This window comes from Castor canadensis, chromosome 2 (assembly GCF_047511655.1).
Source record: "Castor canadensis chromosome 2, mCasCan1.hap1v2, whole genome shotgun sequence".
In the NCBI taxonomy this organism is placed as follows: Eukaryota; Metazoa; Chordata; class Mammalia; order Rodentia; family Castoridae; genus Castor; species Castor canadensis.
Window position 1 is genome coordinate 173,590,579 of NC_133387.1, and position 25,427 is coordinate 173,616,005.

General features: G+C 40.1%; 1 protein-coding gene and 1 pseudogene across 16 annotated transcripts in view; both read right to left on the minus strand.

The window, feature by feature from the left end:
* The window catches only part of Msantd2 (Myb/SANT DNA binding domain containing 2), a 34,734-nt gene extending 33,347 nt beyond the window's left edge, over nt 1-1,387 (minus strand). For 13 of the 16 annotated variants that reach the window (XR_012445569.1, XR_012445574.1, XR_012445575.1 and 10 more), the window contains exon 1: nt 613-1,387. Coding sequence is in view for 8 of the 16 variants with exons in the window: in XM_020157823.2 (XP_020013412.1) it covers nt 613-1,122 (510 nt within the window). In the remaining 8 variants the exon portion in view is untranslated. The remainder of the gene's footprint in view (nt 1-612) is intronic. The other 3 variants (XM_074066428.1, XM_020157819.2, XM_074066430.1) reach the window with 3 other exon arrangements.
* A 12,899-nt stretch (nt 1,388-14,286) lies between these two features.
* Nucleotides 14,287-16,459, minus strand: LOC141420874 (ADP-ribosylation factor 2 pseudogene; annotated as a pseudogene).
* Between the last annotated feature and the right edge of the window lie 8,968 nt (nt 16,460-25,427).

The following is a 25,427-nucleotide window of genomic DNA, read 5'->3' on the forward strand; positions in this document are numbered from 1 at the left end:
CAATACATACACAACCTGGCTACAATCCAGTCTTTCCAACTCTCCAAACAATCTCAAGTCCTACTCGCCCTTCGTACCTCAAGTTCTAGAAGCAGAGACTGACACAAAGGCCAGTCGTCCTAGGGCGCTTTTTGCAGTGCTCAGCCATTTATTGGAAATTCTGCACTTGGAGGGGGGAGGGTTAACCGCCCCCTCCAGCCCTTGCTCAGCCCCGCCCCAGCTGGTAAGCTTCAGCCTGGGAGCCCCTCCGCCTGGAACAAAGCGAGGCGCCCCGGCGGTGGGGGCGACTGGCGCGGGCGGCCCGGGGACTGCCACTCCGCCACCATGCACAATGAGAAACTACCAACTTCAGAGCGCAGGAACATCCTTAATTGGCAAGAAAGAGGGGCGGCGGCAGACACGCCCAACTTCAAACTCAGGGAACCTACGGGCTGGCGGCCGTCTGGAAAAAGTCCCCTTCCCAGGGAGAGAAGAAAAAGGCGGAGGAGATGAGAATCACCCACCGGGCCCCGGAGGGGAGCCCTGCGCTCACACCGGCCCCCGCCCCCGAGGCCCGCTTCCCCACCTTCTCTCTGCCTCGGGTTCGCTGCCCTAAGCCGGGCGGCCGGTTACCTTGATGCGCTCCCGGCACTGAGACGGGGTCCGCTCGTAGCCCAGCTCGGCCAGAGCCCGGGACACGCGCTCGTACATGGCTGGCCCGGGGGCCTTGCTGCCGAACACCGTGCCGGCTCCCTCCAGCTGCTGGTACCGCGCCTCCACCAGCCGCTCGTTGCCCCACACTGCGATGAGCGCGTTCGTCTCGGCTGGTGTCCACGACATGCCCCGGCAGGCGGCGGCGGCGGCGGCCGCACCCCCGCCACCGCCGCCACCAGGGGAGAAGGAGACCGAGGACGAGGCGGCGCTGCGGCCCCCCAGCCCCAGCCCGAGACCCCCGGACGCCGCTGCCCCCGAGCCCGCCGCACTGCCCGGCCCGAGCGGGGAGGCACCCCGAGGCGTAGAAGGGTCGGACAGCGATGGATTTCCGTCGCTCAGGCCACCAGGGGAAGCTGGAGAGAGCACCTCCATCTTCGGGATTTTTAGCGGCGAGTTGGCGGGCAGCTCCGAGCCACAGGGCGCAGCCATCTTCCTAGCGGCCGCCGCTGCACCGCCCGGAAGTGACGCGCCCGCGCATCCGGCCACCGCGGTCTCCGGGGCTGCCCTGGGGCCTGGCTCGCTGGCAGGCGGGCGGCTGTGAGCCTCCGCTGCAGAGGATGCGGCTGCTGGGCTGCGGCCTTCTGCGGCCGCCGGTCTTTCCCCGCGAGCCCTCCCGCGCCGCCCGCTCCTTTCCCGGGGCGACGGGCGGGCACGAGGCGCGCCGAAGCCCCGAGCTGAGGAGAAGGGTGGGGGCATGAGGGCGCTGCAGAGAGGAGCAGATTGGAGCCTCTCCACTTCCTCTCCAATCTCGGCCCCGGGAGGAGGGGTGAGGCCCGCGAGGGGGCCCGCAGTTAAGGAGGAATTGACCATTTCTCTCGCTCCTGTCCCCCGCCCTCTGCCTGCCTTCCCTCTGTGCTGGCCTCCAGGTACCCAGGCTGGAGCCTGGGGAACCCTGTGAGGGCTAAATCGGAGGGAGGAGAAGTCCTGGGCGAGGCCTTAAAAAGCAGATGTGGATCTAGGTATTGTGTGTAAGTTGCAGGTTTTCAAAAAACTCAAAGCCCATTGTATGAAGAACTGCAGCTGTGTTTTTGTAGTGCTGGGAATCGAACCCAGGGCCTCAACAGCCTGCTATGCACTGAGCCACGCCCCCCAGCTCCTGGTTCCACTTAGGAATCTGTTGTTTTCCTTTGTGACTGGTTACAGAATAGAGGTGTTTATTGCATTTTTGCAGTTGTCTGTAACTTGAACATGTAAGAACTGAGCTTAGCAGAAAAGTTACTTTCCAATACCATTGTTCATCTTCCGTGATTTGGAAGTTGCATAGGTTTCTGTTTTTCATACTATCGGGTGTAAGGAGATTAAAAAGAAGACTCATTAGGAAAGCTGTTTGTGTATTAGTCACTCCTTAATGTTCCTTAAAGTGCTAGAACTTCATGAACAGTAGCACCCAAAGCCAGTACATAACTGAAAGGATATTTAAAGCTGAAAACCTTAATTGTTTATCTTGGACCATTAACTTTAAAACCTCAGTGGATTTTTTTTTTCCAAAGTAGACTTGTAATTGAAGAGGCTGACCAATGAATATGAATAACTTGTGCAATGTGTTTTTAAAGAACAAGTATATGTTAGATCTAAAAAATAAGCTAAGGTCAGCCACATTTTTAACTCAGAATCAACCACAGAATGACTGTGGCTTTTGTTGGAAAGCCAAAAGATTAAACAATAGGGATGAAGTCAAGTTGGAGATAACTGTCTTAAATGTCGTAAATGCCACCTTAGTTTGCAGATTAGCAGAGGGTGGTGTAAGGAAGCCTCAGGAATTTCCAGAATTTATGCTGTTCTCTTCCCTTTCTTCTAAGAACAAAATGCAGTTAAGCACCTTGGTTAAGGATATGGACGATAGAGTCATCATGCCTGGGTTCAAATAACAGTTCCACAACCTCAACAAGTTCTTTTTTTTTTTTTTTGGGTGCTGGTGTTGGGGATGAAACCCAAGGCCTCACATGTGCTGAGTGCTCTACTCCTGCCCCAGCCTCCTCAACTAAGTTTTTAACCCACCACTTCTGGGTGCCTTGGTTTCTTCATCTATGAAATGATGGTAATCTCACAGCATTACTGAAATAAATGAGTTAACACAGATAGAGTCCTTAGAATAGTGGTTAATTCACAGTTAATATATGAGGGCTCTGGTAGAATCTCAACTCAAAACAAGATTCAGTCTCATTCAACCCAAAATTAAAATTATTACTGTCATAAGGTATTTAGCATGTTTGAAAAGGAGAATGGAATCATGCCTAAGTCATATACCAAGCCAAAGACTCCAAAGAGTTTTAAAGTCATGACTTTATCTCTCTTTTGTACTTCAAGCCTGAGAAGAATCCTGCCTTCTCTTAATTGCCTAAGATGACTCTCAAATCAACTCTGTCTCATAATCGAGAAGTCTCTCTTCCAGCAAGTTTCTGTTGCTAGTCATTATTTATGTTTTATTCCTTCCCTTCCTCATTCCCATACCCATCAGTCTACCTAATGAGAAAAAGTTGTATCAAAAATAAAATTTCCGGAACTTTCAGAGTGGCTCAAGTGGTAAGAGTGCCTGCCTATCAAGCATGAGGCCCTGAGTTCAACCTTGGTACTGACAAAACTAAATAAATAAATAATAAAAATTCCTTAGACCCGAGAATACAGTTCAAATGGTAGAGCATTTGCCTAGCAAGCATGAAACCTTGAAGACTGACAGAACGGCTCAAGTGATAGAGAACCTGCCTAGCAAGCATGAAACCTTAAGAGTTCAAACCTCAGTACCACCACCAAAAAAAAATTTCTAATAACATCTTAAGTCTAAAACTAAGCCAATAATGTAAAAGCTATTAATATATAGAACCTAATATTTAGGCACTGCTATACAGTATAGACTACCAGGCTTGTGTTTTGTCATGCTGGCTCAACCATGGCTGATTCTGGATTTTAGAGGATGTGCAAGGTACTTATTCAAGACTTCATATTTCTGTCAGAATTTATAGCATGCCTACTTTGTTTGAAATAATGTGCTGCACCTTTAATTGTAGATCCAAGTGATAGTTATAAGTGGATAAAAATATCTCAAAAATAGGGCAGGGGGTATGGTTCAAGTGGTAGATACATGTCGATACATACCTGTAATCCTAGAACTAAGGAAGCTGAGGCAGGAGGATCACAAATTTGAGGCCAGCCTAGCCTACATAGGGAGACCCTGTCTTAAAAATTAATAAAATAGCGGGCAACAATACCCACAATCTATCTGTAAACTATCACCTACTTCTTTAATCATGTCACCCCATCATCCGTTTCCTCCATAATCTATGTCAAGTGTTCATTCTTTTGGGTTTTCTATAAAGCCTTCCCTTCAGCCGTTGGACAGAAGTCTTCCATCTAATACCAGCTCACCCTGCCTGGCTCTTCTCATTACAGCCTGGATGTCCACAGGGTTTTAGGACCTTGCAGGACACTCAAGTCCTTTATATCAAATATCACATCATTTGCATATAACCTACAAACATTGCCCCATATACTTTAAATCACCTCTAGATTATTTTTAATACCTAATCCAATGTAAATGCTGTGTAAACAGTTGTTATATTACTTGGGAAATGATGAAAAAAGTTTATACATGTTGAGCATATGTGCATTTTTTTTTTTTTGAGAGAGTCTCACTGTGTAACTTAGGCTGGCCTTCAACTCAGTATCCTTCTACTTCAACCTTCAGAGTGCTGGGATTACAAGCAGGTATTATCATGTCCAGCTTAGGTACAATTTAAAAATATATATTTTTTCAATATGAGGGGCTCTGAGTGTGGGTCAAGTGGTAGAGTGCCTGCCTGGGAAGCACAAGACTGAGTATTGCCAAAAAAAAAAAAAAAAAAAAAATTCAGTCTGAGATTGGTTGAATCTGTAAATGTGGAACCCATGAATACAAGAGGCCAACTGTAATTTTTCTGTTTCACAAGTGTAGTTTCTGTTGCTTATCTTCTCACTGTATTTTATTGATCACTGAGTTGTTTGTTTTGTTTTCTTTTATTCCCGTCACATTCTCCATCAAGTTTCCTCTATGTCTAAAATATTTCCTAAATATGACCACTTCTCAACCATAATCCAAGCCACCATCATGGTGCATGAATAGCTGGACTCCCTGCTTACACACTTGCTCATCTAACACTGTACCAAAAATGAAATATAACATGCATGTAAAGGAGTTCATAATTCATGTATGAATTATTATAAAGCAAATACCACATAACTATCCAGATCAAGAAATAGAATATAACAGAAATTTAGAAGCTCTGTCCCTGACCCCTTCCCAATATTAATTCCTATCTCCCTTGTAAAGATAACCAGTACCCTGAGATGTCTTGCTTTATGGTTTTATCATTTACTTATATATCACTAAATACTTCTAAATTTCCCTATTTTTGAATATTTTATAAGTAAAATTGTATAGTATGTATGGATGAATAGTATGTATCTTAGTTAAGATTCATATATGTTGTATGAGGATACAGTTCATTTTTGTTGCTCTAAATTAATTTTATGAATATATCACATTTTTGTTGATTCTACAGTTGAATTTTTCTTTTTTTGTGGTACTGGGGTTTGAACTCAGGTCTTACATCTTGAGCCACTCTGCCAGCCCTCTTCCCCCCCACCATTTTTTTATTAAAGGTTTTTTTTTTTTGGATGTATAAGAAGGTTTTTTCAAGATAGGGTCTCTTGAACCATGATCCTCCTGATCTCTACCTCCTAGGTAGCAAGGATTACAGGTGTGATCCACCAGCACCTGGCTCTACTGTTAGATTTGAGTTGTCTCAAATTAGAAATATTATAAATAATGCTGCTGTGAACTTTCTTGTGCATGTCTTCCACTGCATATGTGCAAATATTTCCATACAATGTATACCTTACCTCTTTCCTGCTTTCTATGTGGATAATGAATTATTCCAACCCCATTTGTTGAAAAGACTATCCTTTCCCTCCCTCTTTTAAAAGTTTTTTTTTTTTTATTTTTTGGTAAGGCCATCTTTGACATAAATCCAAGTGTCTATGTGTTCATGGATCTGTTTCTGGGCTCGCTCTTCTATTACTTTGGTCATTTGTCCAGTTTTCCATTTGTGTTCCTTGTGACAATGTCATATGCCTTAATCACTCAGAGTAATTAAATAAGATTTATTATTTAAGTAATGAATTATATCAAATAAAGCAAGCCCCCCTGCTCCTTTGCTTGCTTTTCCTTCTCCTTCAAGAGTGGCTTGCTATTCTTTATTCTTACATCCCCATATACATCTTAGAATTTGTTTATCAAATTCCACAGAAAGGGCTGAGGGTATTTTGATTGGCATTACATTGTATCTATGTGCCAACTTAAAAACTGATTTCTATAATAATCCTTATCCTCCAGCCTTACCACTCATGAAAATAGTAGAACCCATCATTTATTTAGTCTTTAGTTTCTCTGAATAAACTTTTATAATTTCCTGCACAAAACTCTTACACATTTTATTTGATTTATTCCTAGATAATTAGGTTGTTTTTAGATTGTTGCCTTTGTTTCAATTTTCTCATTCTGTATGATGACAGATAAAAGAAAATGACTAAAACTTAAGTGTGAAAAACTTTACAATTCAATGCATAATTTATATATATATATATATATATATATATATAAGATATATATATGTAAGATATATATATAAGATATATATATATCTTACATTCCAGTGAAAATCACCAACTATTATGAAAACAGGAGAACTTAATCACAAAAGAACCAAAAAATAGAAAAACATCTTATGAAAATATACAACTATAAAAGGAAGTGTTTCCTTAGTGTCTTCACATCCTCTGTTCTGTGTACAGGACTCTTCTGTTCTGGTACTTACTCTTCAACTATCCATTTTCATATTCTCTGTCTGCTCCAGGGCTATATTCATGTAGCAATCCAGGCAACTCAGGACCACTCAGTAATCCACTCCAGAATTTAATTTTACCCCAACTGGTTATTTGATGATTTTGCTTTAAGAAAACAGAAGGAAGGTTACTTTCTTACACTCATTTTAACAATCTTGGGAGTCAAGAAACCTGAGATCTAATCCCAGCTCTGCTACTTAATTAACTGTGTCTTGGGTAACTCATCATTTCACCAACATGGCCCTAGTCCTCATGTCTGCCAGAACTCCACTCCAGGTACCCCATAAGCCTGCTCTCCACAGACCCATATATTTTTTAATGCTCTTGAGATATCATTTAAATTTTTATTTTTGTTTTTGCTAGTATATAAAATACAGTTGATCATTGCACATTGATTTTGTGTCTAGTAATCTTGACAAAGTATTTTGTTGTTGTTTGATTGGTTTTTGTGGTTGTTTACAGTGTTGGAGCGCAAACCCCAGAGCCTCACATATAATAGGTAAGTGCTCTACCACTGAGCTACATCTCTAGCCCAAAAATGGTCTTTTAAAATTGTAAATCACTACACACCATTCCCTTGTTAAAAATCCACTAATGGTTCCCCTTAGGAATAATATAATCCAAATTCTTTGCTGTGACTATGGTGGTTTTAAAGCTTGTCCATTGGAAGAATGATCTACAAGGTCCTTTTTACTCTCAGCTCAGCCTCCTGCACCAGTCTCATCTACACCTCAAATATACTCTAGCCATATTGGTCTTGTATATATCCGATCAAAGAAGTCAGGTTTATTTCTGTTTTGGAGTCTTTAGACTTGTCATATATCCTTATCCTCAGACACTCTTATCTTAGCTCTTCAAGTAATGGTCTCCTTTTCCTAGATTATCTCCTCAAATGTCACCTCCCTAGAAGCCTTTACTGCCTCTCTATAAGATTACCATTTTATTTTGCCAACAACATATTTTCAGAAATCACTTATTTAGGCTGGAGGCATGCCTCAAGCAGTAGAGCACCTTCCTAGCTAGTACAAAGCCAAGTTCAAACCCTAGAACTTAAAAAAAGAGAAAGAAATCATTTATTTATACATGTTTATTTTTCTTCATGTATTTATTCTCTACCTTGCCCCTCTAGAAGGTAAACTATTTGCAGACATGAACTTTGTTTTGTTCACTTCTAATAGATCCAGCACTTGGAATAGTACCAGACAGCATTTGCCCATCAACCAAGATGGAATACCAGAGAACAGATATGCATTTCTCTTTCTGATAATTAGAAAACCAGACAAAATATATGAAACATTGGTTTTCCTTTTTGTGCCAGGGATTCTCTGTCATCTGATGAAGGGATGGACTCCTTATCACTTTTTGTGTGTGTGTGTGTGGTGCTGGGTGTTGAGCCCAGGGCCGTGTGCATGCAAGCCAAGCACTCTACCATTGAACTATATTCCTAGCCCTAGAACATTGGTTTTGAAGACATAAAGCCTCAGATAATGAAGGACACACTTGGAGGGAAGCCTGGCGCCAGTGGCTCAAGCCTGTAATACTAGCTATTTCGGAGGCAGAAATCAGGAAGATTGAGATTCAATGCCAGCCTGGGCAAATTGTTCTTGAGACCCTATCTCAAAAATACCCAACACAAAAAAGGGCAGGTGGAGTGGCTCAAGTGGTAGAGTGCCTGCCTAGCAAGGGTGAGGCCCTGAGTTTAAACCCCAGTACAAAATACTTGGAGGAAAATCATTTGTAAATTACATGTGTGCTAAAGTACTTGTATCCAAAATATGCACAGCAATCACAAAATATCAATAATAAGGAAACAACCTAAGCTTTTAAATGGGCAAAAGATTTTAACATACATTTTGCTGAAGGAGATACACAGACGCCAAATAAGCACGTGAAATGATACAGAATATTATTGGTCACTGGGGAAATGCAAATTAAAACCCAAATGAGATACTGTTATACACATACTAGAATGTCTAATATGAAAAACACTAACCATACTGAAGCAGACTAGCAAAGGGAAATAACACATCTTGGGACCTCCCTCTTCTCTTACATAAACGGGCATTCCCCAGCACAGACCCTGAGCCATCTCTAGAGCAATAAATCCCCTCTAAGTTGTCAAGATAGTCTCCTGTGGGTCTGCTTGCCTGTTAAAAAAGGCCTGTCCCCAATTTGACCTCCCAGGCCAAGTCCTCTTACTTAGGACCTCATGAATATTGGTCACATCTTACACATACAATTAAAGGGCAAAAATTACCATAAGCACATGAGCAGAGTACCCTTGTTATGTGACAAGGCTGTATTAAGTAGCTACCCTAGCCTCTCCCTAGGACTGCCCAAATCCGCCCCCCAACCTTTACAATTTATAAATTGGGCTTAAGCGAAGAAATCAATGCTTCCGTGCCACCTGGTGGAGTCTATCACTTCTCTTGTGATGCTTTCTCTTAGTCTTTCTTTTTTTCTCAGTAAAGTTTTGCTAGTGTTTAGCAATCTGTGTCTCTGTTCAGTTCTCTGCTCAGGTGACACAAGAACTCAGAATCCTCTGGACTAGTGTCTTCTTAAACCACTCAATTAGGTAACAATACTAACTGGTAAGGATTTGGAACAACTGTAACTCACACAATTCTATTATAAAATGCTTCAACTACTTAGACACCTTGTCACTTTCCAAAAAAGTTAAATATGTAACTTGTAGACATTTTCGCAAGAGAAATGAAAATATATGTCCTTTCAAAGACATACATAAGTATACATTTAAGTTTTATTTGTAATATAAAATATTACAAATATAATTTGCCATGTATATATCTCCTCCAGTAAAATGTATGTTAAAATCTTTTGCCCATTTAAAAGCTTAGGCTGCTTCCTTATTATTGAATTTTGAGATTGCTGTGCATATTTTGGATACAAGTACTTTAGCACACATGTAATTTACAAATGTTTTTCCTCCAAGTATTTTTTTTTCATTTTTCTTTTATTATTTATATGTGCATACAAGGCTTGGTTCATTTCTCCCCCCTGCCTCCACCCCCTCCCTTACCACCCACTCCACCCCCTCCCTCTCCCCCCCCCTCAATACCCAGCAGAAACTATTTTGCCCTTATTTCTAATTTTGTTGTAGAGAGAGTATAAGCAATAATAGGAAGGAACAAGGGTTTTTGCTGGTTGAGATAAGGATAGCTGTACAGGGCATTGACTCACATTGATTTCCTGTGCTTCCTCCAAGTATTTTGTGCTGGGGTTTGAACTCAGGGCCTCACCCTTGCTACATAATGGAATACTACTCAGCAATAAAATGAAAAGAACTACCTGGGCATGGTATTACAAACCTGTAATCCCAGCACTCCAAGGGACACAGGAAGAACACAACTTCCAGGCCAGCCTGAGCTGCTTTGTCTCAAAGAAAGCAAGCAAACAAAAGAAATGAACTATTGATGAGTATGACAATGATGTATTGCAAAATAATCATGCTCAAAGACTCTCCCTTCCCAAAGAGCATATACTGCATGAGCGAATTTATATAAAATTCTAAAAAATGCAAATTAACCTATCCAAACGTTGTTGCTGGGGCATAGTGGGAGAACAGAAGGACCAAAATCGGGAGGGGGGATTACAAAAGTGCATAAGGAAATTCTGGGATCTGATGGGGATCTCACTCTGTGGTGATTGTGGTGAGGGTTTCACAGGTAGAGGCTTATGTGAGAAATTATCAAATTTTGTACTCCAAATATGTTCATTGTACATTAATTACACTTAGATAAAGCTGTTATGTTAAAAAGTAGTTCCAGGCAAATGATAGGCATTCAATAAGCATTGTTAACTGGCTGTTTACTTTCCTTGACTGACTAGAGTAGTTAGAGATTGATTCTTCTATACATGTTTACGTAATACTTAGTGAAGTATTATGTTGTAATAAGTGCTCAAGAATTTGGTTTTATGAATGTTGTGCTATATTATGAATATTTATTACAGATCTATTGGACTAATGTCATTTAATTGACAAAAGATAATACTGTCCTGAAAAAATGTTTAACTTCATTAGCAAAGATATAAATTAAAATAATGAAATGCTATTTTTAATCTTCCAATTTACAAATAATTTTAAATGACAGCATAAGCATTAATTCTTTTTTATATTCAGAGGAAAAAAGAAAGCTATTTTAATGTCTAAGGCATTTTCATAATACCTATTTGACAAGAGATTGGGGAAAACAGATACTTCCTCCTACACTCCTAAAAAGAATGTGAACTGACAGACATTTTCTATAGAATGATTTTTAATAAATAGCAAAAACTTTAAAAAATGTAAGCACCATTTGATCCAGATATTCCTCTTCAAGAAATGTATACTAGGAAAATAAGATCACACACAAAACTTCAATTATAAGGTGTATAATCCTACATAAAAGAAGCCAGGCTGGGCCAGGAGTGGTGGCATTCACCTGTGATCCCAACTATACAGAGGCAAAGGTAGGAGGATCATGCAATCAAAGAACAGCCAGGGAAGAAAAACAAAAGCAAGAAAGAGCTGGAGGTGTGGCTCAAGTGGTAGGAGGGCCTGCCTAGCAAGTATGAGGCCCTGAGTTCAAACCCCAATACCACCAAAAATAAATAAATAAATAATAAATGTGTGTAACCACCCCCGCTTTCTTTACAGTGCTGGCTATTAAACCCAGGGCCTCAAGCAAACACTCTACCACTGATACATACTGATTTACACCCTATTTGGCAACAGGGTTTAATAATACTTATATCTAATGCAGGTTTTCCTTTTTGTGCTGTTTATCTTTGCTTTCTTGTAAAGAAAGGAATAAGGATTTTATGACTTTTAAGAAAGCAAAAACAGTTCTTTTATTATTATTTTTTTTTATTTTTTATTTTTTTGGTGGTACTGGGGTTTGAACTCAGGGCTCATGCTTGCTAGGCAGGTGCTGTACCACTTGAGCCACTCCACCAGGCCAAAAGAGCAGCTATTTTAAAAAGAAGTTATTGGAAGAAATGGTGTGATAATCTTTTCTCTGTCCCATGGCAGTAGTACCTGTGAGCCACTATAACATTGAAGGTAGACTGTCAATTTTGCTCACCAATGGGGACATAAGTCCTACCTCATAGGAAGATATGAGACATAAATAAAGTAATATATCGTGTAATTTGCAGGGATCCTGCAAATTCAAATTCACCATTGCTATTTTTTCTTATTTGTATGTTGCTGGGAAGGCCTTCCATCCTAAGTGTCCTGGGATTTGGTACCTAACAGACTCTGCAAATTATCTTTTCTGAGTCCCTTACCACTCCTCACAAATTCTTCTGGTATTCAGAGCACATGATCAGATAAATAAGTAATAAATAAATAATCCCTGTCCACGATCTCTCCTCTGGCTGTTCTCTACACTTTATTCTTATTTAAACATTGTATTCCTGCTTCCCCTTTAGTCCTTGTGAGGCTGTTTTCCCTCAACTTACTGCTTCTTTCTCTCATTGCAGTAGGTATTTGGCAAAACCATAATTCTGTTTAAATTCCACTTCCATCTATGCCACACCTGCCCCAAGCAGGTGCTCATGGCTAGAAAAAAAACAAAACAAAACATAAAACCATGCTTCATTGGTTGGCCTGTTGATTAAATGATGATTGTGCCCTTTTCCTCGTTCATTCTCTCGCTTTCCAATACAACTATTTTATGCCTTAGGTCACCACAAACTTACTAAAAATTTCTTCCCCCAACCCTTATTCTCAGTTCATCATCATTCTTCCTATTTCATTGACAAAAAAAAAAAAAATGGAAGGGATTAGAATTGAAGTTCCCAATCATTTTCTGCTGTGCCTCAAATTAATGCTGTAGTGTTAGTAGTCTGTACTATATTTAGCTAACATTAATTCCTCCACATGAGCACTAAATCCTGTCATTTTTACCAAAAAGGCTATTTCTTCAGAAATTCTCCATTCTAGCCCTTTAGTAGCAATTGTTTTCCCTTACTTTGGGTCATTCTCATCAGTATATAATCATAGTGTATTTTTCTCATAAAAGACAATCTCAGAAGCTGGGTGTGGTGGTGCACACCTGTAATCCTAACACTCAGGAAGTTCAGGAAGGAGGATTGTGAGTTTGAGATCAGCCTGGGCTAAATAGCCAGTGCTGTCTCAAAAGAAAACAACAACAACAACAACAACAATAATTTCCAGCTGTGGTTATAATTTTCAGTGCTAGAGTGCTTTCCTAGCAGATGCAAAGCCTTGAGTTTGATCCTCAACAGTGTTGAAAAAAATCTCAAAACACATCCTCCTCCTCTAGCTACTGTCCAGTTTTTCTACTCTAAAAATAATTATATTCCAGTATGGATACCAGGGAGGTCAGCCTCCACAGGCTCTATCCAAGTGTCAGAGGAGCACAGGGCACAGAGGAGCTCGTGTTGTACAGTCCGTAACACTGGAGAAGAAGCCTTAAGTCTGCACCTACATATTCCTACAACTTCTTAGAGTTCTATGGATAATGACTATATATATGTAGCTAATTAAAATTCATTGAAATACAGTTCACATATAATTTGTTCATTTAAATTATACAATTTGATGGTTTTAATATATTCCCAGAGCTGTGTAGCCATTACCACAATTTCAGAACATTTTCATCACCCCTAAAGAAATGCCATACTCATCAGCAGCCCCTTCCTATTTCCTCCCATCCCACTCCCCAGCATTAGGCAACATACTTTTTCTCCATATAGATATGCTGGTCTTGGACATTTTATATAAATGGAATCACAGTATGTGGGCCTTTGTGACTGACTTCTTTCCTTTAGCATAATGTTTTCAAGGTTCGTCCATATTTAGCATGAACTAGTGCTTCATTCTTTTTCATTGCCAAATAATATTTCATTGTATGTATAGGTCACATCTTATCTGTTCATCAGTTGTGGCCATTTGGGTTGTTTCTCTTTTTGACCATTACAAATAATGTTGATATGAACATTTGTGCAGAAATTTTCACTTCCTTAGGATATACACCTAAGAGTACACTGGACCAGAGGGGAACTTTATGTCTAATAGTTTGAGGAACTGACGGTTTTCCAAAATGAGTATATCATTTTATTTTCCCACCAGCAGAGCCTCAGGGTTCATATTTCTCCACATACTCTACAACACATTATTATCTGTCTTTTTTTGTTATAACAATCCTAGTGGGTAAGAAGAGGCATCTCATTATGTTTTTTCTCACTGTTCTTTGCTTTTAAAGTTGCCCGTTAACTTTTTTAACAGTTATATATGCAAAGAAAAAGATATCGTTTAATTTCTTCTATTATTTTAAGTCTTGGCTCAGAGACCTCATTATATTTCCATATGTTGTATTTCCATGGTGGCTATCTTTCACTTGCATCTGAGCCATTAATGTATCTCCTTTATAGAAATGTCTGCTCAGGGGTAAGGGAGTGGCTCAAGTGATAGAGCACCCACCTAGCAAGGATAAAGCACTGAGTTCAAATTCAGAACTACTAAATAAATAAACAAATAAATAAACAAACATTTATTTAGATCCTTTGTCCATTTTAAATTGAGTTATCTTTTTATTTATGATATTTTTATATACAAGTCTTATCAGATATATGAAACTATTAACATAAAGACAATATTTGCAAATATTTTCTTTAATTCTGTGACTTTTCTTTCACTTTCTTGAGGCTATCAATTAAATGCAACAATTTTCAATCTTCTTTTTTCCTTTCAAAGCAAATTCTTTGTTGTCCAACCAATCAGCAAGTGTTAATGAGGCCCAGCACCATGCCAAGTACACTGTTACTAAGCATAAATACAAAAGTGTAGACAGACCCTGCCAACTTGAGGCATACAATCTAGCATTTTTCAGGAATTCCTCTGTGGTTAAAATCAAGTCTGGGCTTAGTTGCCAGTACTGCAATGAGCACTCTTTATAAAGTCAACATCTTAAAGAAAAAACATCACACCCCACATTTATCATGGCATGAAATTTTTTCCTAGTATAACTTCTTTGTGATCAATAAACAAGGTTTACTTTTGTGGAAATTCACTTTACCATCTTGAATCAAGATTTTTTTTTTTAAAGCAATTTTAAAAGGTTAAGTAGTGGAAGTGCTTAGGTACAAATGCAGCCAATAGTTGTCAGGGCAAAAGAGCTCTGGTGTGAGTGACACCAGCTCATCTCCAGAGCATTCTATTATTTGCACGACAACACAGGGCACATGTCTAAACAGCTCCTAAGATGTTATTGCTGTCCACAGAGGAAGTCAGCGCTGTGGGGAATAGTCTAGACAAGATGCATTTCATAGCAACATTTAGCTCCAACTTGGGGGCAACATCAGGGGTTGCCAGGAACTTCATCCCCCAAATTAACCTCTTGACTCTCTCAAACTCTCAGAACTCACAGGTATGTGGTTCTGGGAACAGAAAGTAACCAAAAGCATAAGGTGGACTAAGACAGCTGTACACAGTGACAACTCCACCCAGGAGCCAGCCTCCTGCTTCAGGCATAGAACATTTAGCACAGAGCAAGGAAATGGGGGCAGCAGCCTGGGGATGGGGGGGACTGAAACCTGAGACAGTTATGCCAGAACACAAAAGCAACTTCACCTCACTTCCTCCACCCACTCTGCTTCCACTGTGAGCACTATAAGAGGTGCTGGAAAGTTTTCTAGTGTTACAGTCTTGATACTCCAATAAAAAAGATCACCAATTTCTTTAACTAAAGCATGTTAAACCAGGAAGTCTGGGCTAAAGAGGAACTTAAGGGGAAGGTTCCAGTCTGAACCTCTGCATACCTGTAATGAGCAAGTACCTTTGTGTCTTGAGGATCATTTGTTTTAAAGCACTGAAAAGTGAGTTGCTAGCTTTGGCAAGATGGAAAAGAATGACCACTCATTCCTTCCTTTTTACAAAAGGACACCAAAGTCTAATGGGATTCCAGGCACCTAGGACCACAATCACAACCTGTCCCCACTCCTGCTCTCCTGTTCCACCCTGAAGGCTCTCTGACTATCATGCACCAGGGAGCCTCAGCACAAATGATCTCCAAAGCTACTGAAATGGAAGATTTAAAATGTAACACTGGTTTTCTTAAAATGTAATACTGGTTTTCTTGTAGTGTGTATAAGGCACGGTGTGAGAAAGCTGCCCCGACTCCCAGCCACACAGCCACTTGGGCTTCTCACATACACACACGCATTCGCACATGGAAGAGGCCAGCTGGTTTTGCCACATTGCACAGGGAATGGGTTGTTTCTGATCACTCCTGGTTTTTGAGCTGGTTGGAGAGCCAGTCCAGGCCTTCATACAGCCCATCCCCACTGGTGGCACAGGTGGCCTGAATGTACCAGTTTCTCTGGCGAAGGGAATGTAAGCCAAGCTTGTTCATTATCTCTGTGGCGTTCATGGCATTAGGAAGATCCTGCTTATTTACAAACACCAACAGAACTGCATCTTCTGCTAACTTTCTGGTTAGTTCTTCCCGGGCCTCATTGACTCGCTCTCGGTCATTACTGTCAACCACAAAAATCAGACCTTGGGTGTTCTGGAAATAATGTCGCCACAATGGTCTGATTTTGTCCTGGCCACCAACATCCCAAACTGTGAAGCTGATGTTTTTATATTCTACTGTCTCCACATTGAAGCCTATTGTAGGGATGGTGGTCACAATCTCTCCCAGCTTCAATTTATACAGGATGGTGGTTTTTCCAGCGGCATCCAAACCCACCATGAGAATCCGCATTTCCTTTTTCCCAAACAGACTTTTAAACAGCTTTTCAAAAACGTTCCCCATTGGGATTGACTTCTGTAACTGCCACCCCTCTGAACACTGATTTAGACACTGTTAACGACAGCACTACCAACAAGTGCTGCCTTTAGGATTTCGGCTCCTCTAAGCAAAATCAACAATTTTCAATCTTGATGAAGTCCCATTTACCTTGTTTTTTTTAAATTTGCATTTTTACTCTTAAATCTTAGAAGGCTATGCCCAACTCAGAGTCCCACAAAGATTTACTCCTACATTTCCTTTGAAGACTTTTATACTTCTAGCTCTTATTTTTCAGGTTTATAATTCATTCTGAGTTCATATTTGTGGTATGAGGAAAATATTTAACCTCTTTTAAAAACAAAAACACAAAACATCTGGATATCCAGTTATCCTAGCACTGTTCAATGAAACAGACTATTCCTTCTCAATTGGAATGTCTTGGCTCTCTGTCAAATAGTAGTTGACAATAAATGTGAGGGTTTATTTCTAGACTCTCAATTTTATTCCGTGCCAGTAACAGTGTCCTCATTTCTATAGCTTTACAGTAAGTTTTGAAATTATGAAGAGTGAGTGCTCCAGCTTCGCTCTTTTTCAGGTGTGTTTTGGCTTTTATTATTATTATTATTTATTTATTTCAAATGAAGTTTAGCATTAGCTTACTACTTCGTACAAAAAGAAAGCCAGGGCTGGGAGCATAGAGCACTTGCCTAGCAAATGGGAGGCCCTGAGTTTAATCCCGCATACCCACCACCCCAATAAAAAAAAGAATGCCAGCTAGAATTTTGATAGAGATGACATTGAATCTATGGATCAATTTGTATGTGGGGAGCATTGCCATCTGCTATAGTATGAATGTATGTATTCCCCAAATTCATGTCAGAACCTAAGACCCAATGTGACAGTATTAAGAAGTGGAACCTAAGTTATGAAGGCTCTTCTCTCACTAATGGGAATAATACCATTTTAAAGAGCAAGGCAATTACTAAATCCATTTGTCCTTCTGTTCTCTGCTGTGTGAGGACACAATGCTTGCCTCTTCTGCCATGTGGGGACACAGCAAGGAAGCAGAGATCAGAGAGCAGCCCTCACAGGACACCCCATCTGCTGGCACTTTCATTTTGAACTTTGCAGCCTCCAAAACTGTAAGAAATGCATTTCTGTTCTTAAAAATTATCAAGTCTGTGGTCGTTTGTTATAGCTCATGAAAAGACCACATACTATCTTAACAAAATTAAGTTTTCCAATGAATGAATGTAGAATATCATTCTGTGTATTGAGATCTTTAATTCCTTTCAATGATTTTTGTGGGTTTTACAGCAGAAGTTTTGTACTTTGTTAAATATATTCCTAAGTATTTTATTCTTTTCAATACTACTGTAAATGTAATTTATCTTCTTGATTTCCTTTTCAGATTGTTTATTGCCAGTGTATAGAAATAGTAATTGGCTGTGTAATTGATCTTATAGCATTCAACCTTATTGAACTTGCTTATTAGTTCCACTTTCAGTGAATTTCTTTTGATTTTCTATATACAAGATTATTTCTTCTAAGAAATAAGAATAACAGTGGTAAATAGAGATGGAAAGAGCAGATATCCTTTTTAAATGTCTGATCTCATGGAGAAAGCATTCAATATATTGTCATTAAGAATGATGTCAGAAGTGGGGCATGGCAGCACACACCTGTTATTCACAGCTACTCAGGAGGCAGAGTTTGGGAGGATCAAGGTTTGAGGACAACTTAGGCAAAAAGTGAGTAAGACCCCTATTTCAAAAAGCAAGCCAGCATGGTGGCACACATCTTGTAATCCCAGCTATTCAGGAGGCATCAGTAGGAGGATCACAATCTCAGGGGAAAACAAAAAAAAAAAAGAGAAAAAACTTAAGACCCTGTCCAAAAAATAACTAAAGCAAAAAAGGCTGGAGGCATGGCTCAAGTGGTAGAGCATCTGCCTAGCAAGACTGAGGCACCTGAGTTCAAACTCCAGTACATTTAAAATACACACATACACACACACACACACACCCCGAGAGGCTGTGCTTATCTGCAATCCAGCTACTTGGGAGTCAAAGACAGGAGGATCACAGTTTGATGCCAGTCTGTGCAAAGTTAGCATGAGACTCCATTTGAAAAACAAACTAAAAAAGCAAAAGAACAGGGAGCATGGCTCAAATGGTAGAGTGCTTTCTGGGAACTCCTGATTTCAGTCTCTAGAACTGCAAAAGAAAAAGTCAAGACCAGAGGTATAGCTCAGTGGTAGAAAAGAGGCTTAGGATGTGTGAGGCTCTGTGTTCAGTTCTCCAGTGCCACAAAAATAAGTAAATAACTCTTTATCTGGTATCAATCCTCTAGCATTAGGAGTTTAACTGTATTGTCGGGTGTCTGGTGGCTCACAGCTACTCAGGAGGCAGAGATCAGGAGGATCAGGGTTCAAGGTCAGCACAGGCCAAAAAAAAAATTGAGAACCTATCTTCAAAATACCCTACTTAAAAAAGGACTGGAAGAGTGGCTCAAGTGGTAGAGCACCTGCCTAGCAAGCATGAGGTCCTGAGTTCAAACCCTAGTACTACCAAAAAAAAAAAAAAAGGGAAAGGGTAGCTAATTGAGAGAAGAATGGCAGTCTGAGAGCTGGTGGCATGGCTCAAGAATATAGCGCCTTCCTAGCAAGTACAAGGCCCTGAGTTCAAACCTCAGTATAACTGAAAAAGAAAAAGAATGGCAGTCTGGTAAGTTCCAAGTGTTGATTCAGTAGTGAGGGTTAAAAGAGAAAAGCATGAGTGGGGCCTCTGACCAGTCAGAGAACAAAGTGAATGGAGGCATATGGGGGTCACTGGGATATTCAAAATACTAGAAAAGGAAGATGGAGAGAAGAAACACATGAAAGTCACTCTGTCCATTCCACGATGTCGTACGCCACCACACTGACACCAGAAGGATGAACGGAAACTGGAAGGCATGTCCCCCCATACTTGGAGGGGAAAAATATACAGCAAAACTGATTGAAATATGTCAAAAATACATAAACCTGATGATACAAATTGTGAAAGGCATTTCTATTTATTCTGCTCTGTAGAACAAAAATACATTTTAAATTAGAATGAAAGCAAAAAAAAAAAGTATGGATATTTATGTAGTGTACAATTACCTTTACTTTTATCTACCTGGGAGCTTTCCTTCTAAACCCTTGAAATTCCCTAAAAGATAGGAGTGACATGAGGAGGGAGGATAGCAGGAAATTGAGCTTAATCATGTGGGCAATAACCAATCAACCATGCCTCCCCAAAGGAGCCTCAGTATGAAGCCTGGTCACCAGCAGAAAGCTAAGCTCCTTGAGTTGGAGGGAGAGTGAAGCATTCCCCAGGACAAAAAACTTGGAACCCTCTGCCTTCTAGATTCTGCCATGTGTGTCTCCCTTTGGCTGGTTCTAATTTGCATAATTATATTATGAGAAAATCATGGTTGTCAGTTCTGAGTTCTGAGAGCTGTTCTAGAAAATTGTTGAACCTGAAGGTGATAGTGGGAACCTCCTAAAAGGTACCCAACTGGTCTAAAATGAGTGAAGTTGGCATATAATGAGTGATATTAGACATATTTTATTTATTTTACTTAAGATCCATCATGTTCTCCTTATATTGACAGTCCTTCCCAGGACTCTTTTCCCAGGAGAAAAGAGTATCTTGATATCGTTAAAACCAAAATTGGATATCTAAGGAAACTTTCAGTTCAAAGACTAAAAACACCCTGTCCCAGAATTGTTATCCAAGTATATCTACAATAACATGTACCAGGTTTTGAGTACCTTGAAAGATGTCAAATCAACAAAACAAATGGAAAATGAGAAACTTACAAATAACCAGTTTCAAGAAAAGAAAATACAATTGGCTATTAGTTAAATGAAATACAACCAATCTCACTCATTATGTGCAAAATATGAGTTAAAAGTATAGGAAGATGCCATTTTTACTATCAGAATGGCAAAGGAAAGTTTTTAAAATAACTCCCCGTGTTGTGAGATCTAAGCCTGGCATCCTCACTGCAGTTGAGGTTCAAATTGTTACAACCTCTGCAAAAGGCCATATGGCCCTCACAAAATTGCAAATATGTGGTTGCATTTGACCCAGCAAGTTCACTTTAGGAATTTGCAACTCTGTCCACATGTTAGCAAAGGATGTCTGTTGCAAACTGGAATAATGCTGAGTGGAAATTTTATATTTCCATTAGGAGTTGGGTCAGTTTCTTCAGACCTTATATCTGAAGACTGCTTTCAGCCATGAAATGTGGCAGAATTCATGTTCTGGGAGCCTAACCTCAACAGACTTGTAGCTTCCACTGTCATTGTCTTGGAATTCTGCCCTAGGACCAGTTGGTGGTTAGAGCTGGAAACACATCGATTAGGCTGCGAGCAAAGATTGGAAGTGAACCAACAATGATTAGAGCTGGAAAGGCAATGAGAAAATAGTTATTAGAGACTGCAGAAAGGGTAACTCAGTGTTGTGTAGACATATATATATTTCACCCTCAGGTGAAAAAAACCTTGAGATACCCTTTCCCTGATGGGATTAAATGCCTGGCTACTCACGCTTACTGGCTTCTTTTCTTTTTCTCACACTTATTTCCCTAAGTGTAATCCCCTTCCCCAGAAAAACTTAGTACACTCAAAACTTTGTCCTGTGTCTACCTCTGGAAGGACCCAACCCAGACTACCAAAGAAAGGCAAAAGGTCTTGCTCATCTTTGACTCCTCTCCAAAATGGAACTTTCTAGAATGTAAAGCCCCTACCAAGCAATATTCGGGTTGACTGGGAATTCAATGAACTTTCTATTGTATTTGCACATGCATACTAAAGAAATAAAAAATAATAAAAACAAGGGCTGGAGGTATAGCTCAAGTAGTAGAACCTAACCAGTACAAGGCCCTGAGTTCAAACCTCAAAGAGAAGAAGTGTTGTTTGTTTTTTTTTTTCCCCTATGTTCTACTCTCTTACCTGGGCATTTAGTATTTCTGATACCAGAGTGGTGGGGTTTTCTCCACACACCAACCAATTCTGCAGCAGACACCAGATAGGTGTCCTCTAACTCAACTCTGATACTGTCTACCTGGAGAGTGTCAGATTGCAGAGGTTGAGGGCTCAGCCTCAAAACACTGCCCATTTCAGATGCCAGTCACAACTGGTAGGCTGTCACTTGTACTTCTGACTGAATTGCTGTAAACTGGGAGTTCCCATGACCCTCCCAAACTTCCTTAGGTTTGATTAATTCACCAGAGTGGCTCACAGTGAAACCTCAGACCCAAACTTCTGGGATTCTATATGTCAGGTCCAGCCACTTGCTCCTATATACCAGATAAATAGACAGTAATGATGAAGGACAGAGAAAGGATACTATGGCCCAGGACCTATCATAGGAGAAGGTAAAGCCCATCTTCAGCCATCTTCAGTGTACAGACATGAAGTTTAAGTTTAAAGAAAGAATTAGGAATGGGTATGAAATTTATGCATAATTATTAAACAGTCCTGGTTACAAGTGTGTTCTGATGGATCATTATCTCAGTTCTTGTTTTGGGTTGGGTTCCGGAGAAGTTGTCACTAGTCAAGATAAACAAGTCATTACTGGAGTGTAGTCTGTTCTGCCAGTCTCTGCTATTTCTTTCCTTGGAGGCAGTTTTTTCACCTCTTCTTATAAACATGTTACTGTTAAGTCTTGTCCATCCTGGACTCCAAGGTGGCTGCAGGAAAGATGGCTCAGAGCAACAGATACAAAATGGAGGCAGGGATGCTAAGCTAAGTAAGGAGTAGGTATTTTTCAGCAAAAGCAGTTTAAGTACCTGTTACAACAGAACTCAGGGAAACATTTTACTTATATTGAATGATTTATTGTAAAGCTTATTACAAAGGATTCAGATGACCTTCCAGATGGAAGAGACACAAGGGGCAAGGCATGTGGGAAGAGATGGGAAGCTTTCTTGTCCTCTTCAGGGTACCACTCTTCAGGAACCTCCGGGTGTTCAGCTATCCCGGAAGTTTCCTGAACTCTAGAAGTTTCATTAAGTAGGCAAGATTGATTACATCATTGGTCATTGTTGATCAATCCAACCTTCATCCACTCTTCTTGTCCCAAACCTTTAATTATGCCTAAGTGTTTTCAGAACAGCCTCCATCTTGAAGTCATCCTATTAGCATAAAAGGACACTTATCCTTCCAGGCATTTCCAAGGATTTTAGGAGCTTAAGTCAGGAGAAGACCAGACATATACTCCACAATATATACTCAGAGAAGGTAACTTACTTGCTGCCCATAGTATCACTAGTACATGATGGACCCAGCTTCTGTTCTAAAACATATCCAGTTTTCCTTAGTTCAGTCACCATAGTTCTGTCATCAATGGAAAATGTAACCTGTTTTGAGATTGGGTTTTGCTTATTGCCCAAGCTGGTTTCAAATTTGTGGGTTCAAGCCATCCTCCTGCCTCAGCCTCCTGATAGTTGGGAGTATAGGTGCATGCCACTGTCCCCAGCTAGTATCTCTCTTTCAAGGCAGACTGAGTCTTTCTCCCCAACTCTGCTCTTTTCTCTCTCCTCCTGCTCTAAGAAAGTAGGAAATACAGTATAAGAGCTTGGATTAGATAGTGGTTACAGTGATTTGGGACTAAAAGCATGAGATGGGGATAGAAGTTATAGATTCCAATACAACTGGGAACCCTTAACAAGATCCCATAACATGCAAGATGTTCAGGAAATGGACGACAACTTCTATCCCAATGCCTGAAGTGGACAGCAAAAATTCCTGGCTAAACAAATAATTGAAAGAAGACACACTAACTGTGTACATAAGCATATACTAATAAGGGTTTTTAAAGTTAACAATAGGAAAAGTGGACAAATTTATGAAATCGCCTATGTTTAGAAATCAGTTTTAAAGACAATATGTTGGTTTGAATGAGTCTGCTTTTCCATTGATCACAAAGTGAAGACTTTTTAAAAACACTAGTTTTCTGGTATGAAAGGCAAGAGGGTATGACATTCCATGACTGTTATAAATGTAAACACGGTTTTACTTATTGGTGGTCATTAATGACCCATAACCAGGGTATAATCGTCTAGATAAGCATTTAATTTTGGAGCACTCGTAGAAGATGATTCACTTTTTAAACTTTTCTTTCCTTATATGTACATTAATACCATTCAGTCTTTAGCGTTAAGCTCATATATTCAGACATGGGTATGAACAAATTCACATTTATTATTTGCAGTGTGTAATGGTTTACATAAGGCTTCCTGGTTTGAATGGAGTTGTTATTTTGCATCTCAAATTAGTTCCTGCCAAACCAACAACTAAGAAAATTCCTTTCTGAAAAAAGTTTCCAAGCATGACCTGGCAATTGTTTTAATGGCTTTTCAATGAAGGACGAAGTGCCAAGCTATGTAGCCTACAGGCATTCCATAAATATATTTAGACTGACTCTGTTAACAACCCACATAGAAAAAAAATCCAAATATGTACTTTTTCAGTCTTCTTACTTTATTTCTCATAGGCTCTGTCAATTCGCATATCTATGAACATGCACAGTACCCAAGGGAGCTGCGGTGAAAGTGAATTGTCCAAAGCACAGAAGCATTCTAGGCTGCAGATGTTGCTTAATCTAAGATTTTCAGTGTGTACTGAGATCTGCCCACCTGAAATGATGGATGAGGCCTAAAGCTGACCAGCTAAGAGAGAATAACCTCTCTGGTTAAAAAGCACAATGTCTTACCAGTGCTAAAGGACCCAATGTTGGTATAGAAAATTTTGTTTTGCATGTAAGGCATAGATCTGCTCTCACCTTGACATTGTGGGGGTGCTACAATACCCCGTTTTTATTATTTCACACACCAGACATAAAAAAGGTGTGTAAACTAGAAATCTTCACTTGCCCTTCTCCCAAACATTCATTGACTCTCCTGTAAGAGATAAATAGGATTTAGGTTTTGCTACATTGAATGTCATCTGAGAGTCACAATTGTTTAAGAAACAGAGATCACTCACATGGTGATCAGATTATAAACAAGAATTTATAGTATGAGGGCCCCTGAGTGGTTTCTAGAATTAGACTAAAGTTTCCTTTTTAGTTTGAGGAAATTTCAATGTGGGCAACAGACTAAAGACCACTCGGTGGTAGGAAATAAGAGGGTGTTTGCTAGACAGGGGCTCTAAGCAAAGGAAGGCAAGCTATGTGCTTATAAAGTAGTGTAGGCTGCCATGTGTTTATGTGGCACCAGAAATCTTGTTAGAATCCTGGCATTTTTCTTGAGTAAGTAACCCATTATCTTACATCTGCAAGAGAGAGAATATCCCTTTCCAGAAGGAAAAAGTGAAAAGTTGCAGCTGGTCCTTTCTTGATGATGAGGAAACTCAAGGGATCACTCAAGTACCATGGCAGCAGTTAGGAAGGCATTTTCAATGGCTTCTCTTCCTGCCTCAATTCCCTACTCACCTAAGTGGAGAAACAAGGTTTTTTTGCTCTGGCTCTGATTTGAAAAAAGGAGAGGTTAAGCTAGGCTTTGCATCCAGGGATAATTCTCATCCATGAGGCAAAGTCTGCCACCTGGTGGTAAGAAGTTAAATGCCACTTGCTTTCTCATTAATTTCCTTTTTTTGTTGTGGTTTTTAAAAAATTTTTTTTTAATCCCAGTTTTGCAAACACATCCTCAGCCTCTTATTTTTCTGCAGTCAAGGGCTCCTAATTGATTATAATGATACTGACACCTTGGGAAGAATTTTTCAGCAAATATCTGAAACTCACAGTTGAAGTGTTTTAGAACTGCAGGCAGAAGCAAAGGTGATGAAGGGACAGGTAAGTGTCAAGGTTCTCCAAAGAGGAAAAAAAGCACTCATTCGTATATGCAAACACTAATTGAGCCACCAGTATGTACTAAAACCTATGCTAATCAATTTGCAAACAGAAGTGTGTAAGACCAAGCCCCCACTGCTTTAGCGACAAAGAGAGGGCTGGATGGCCAAGGTAGCCTGGGAAAATAAATTAGGACATTCTTGCTTCCCTTTGAAAAACTAAGGAGAGCGCAGAATCACCTGAGTCCATTTGGGGCGGGGCGGGGGGGTAG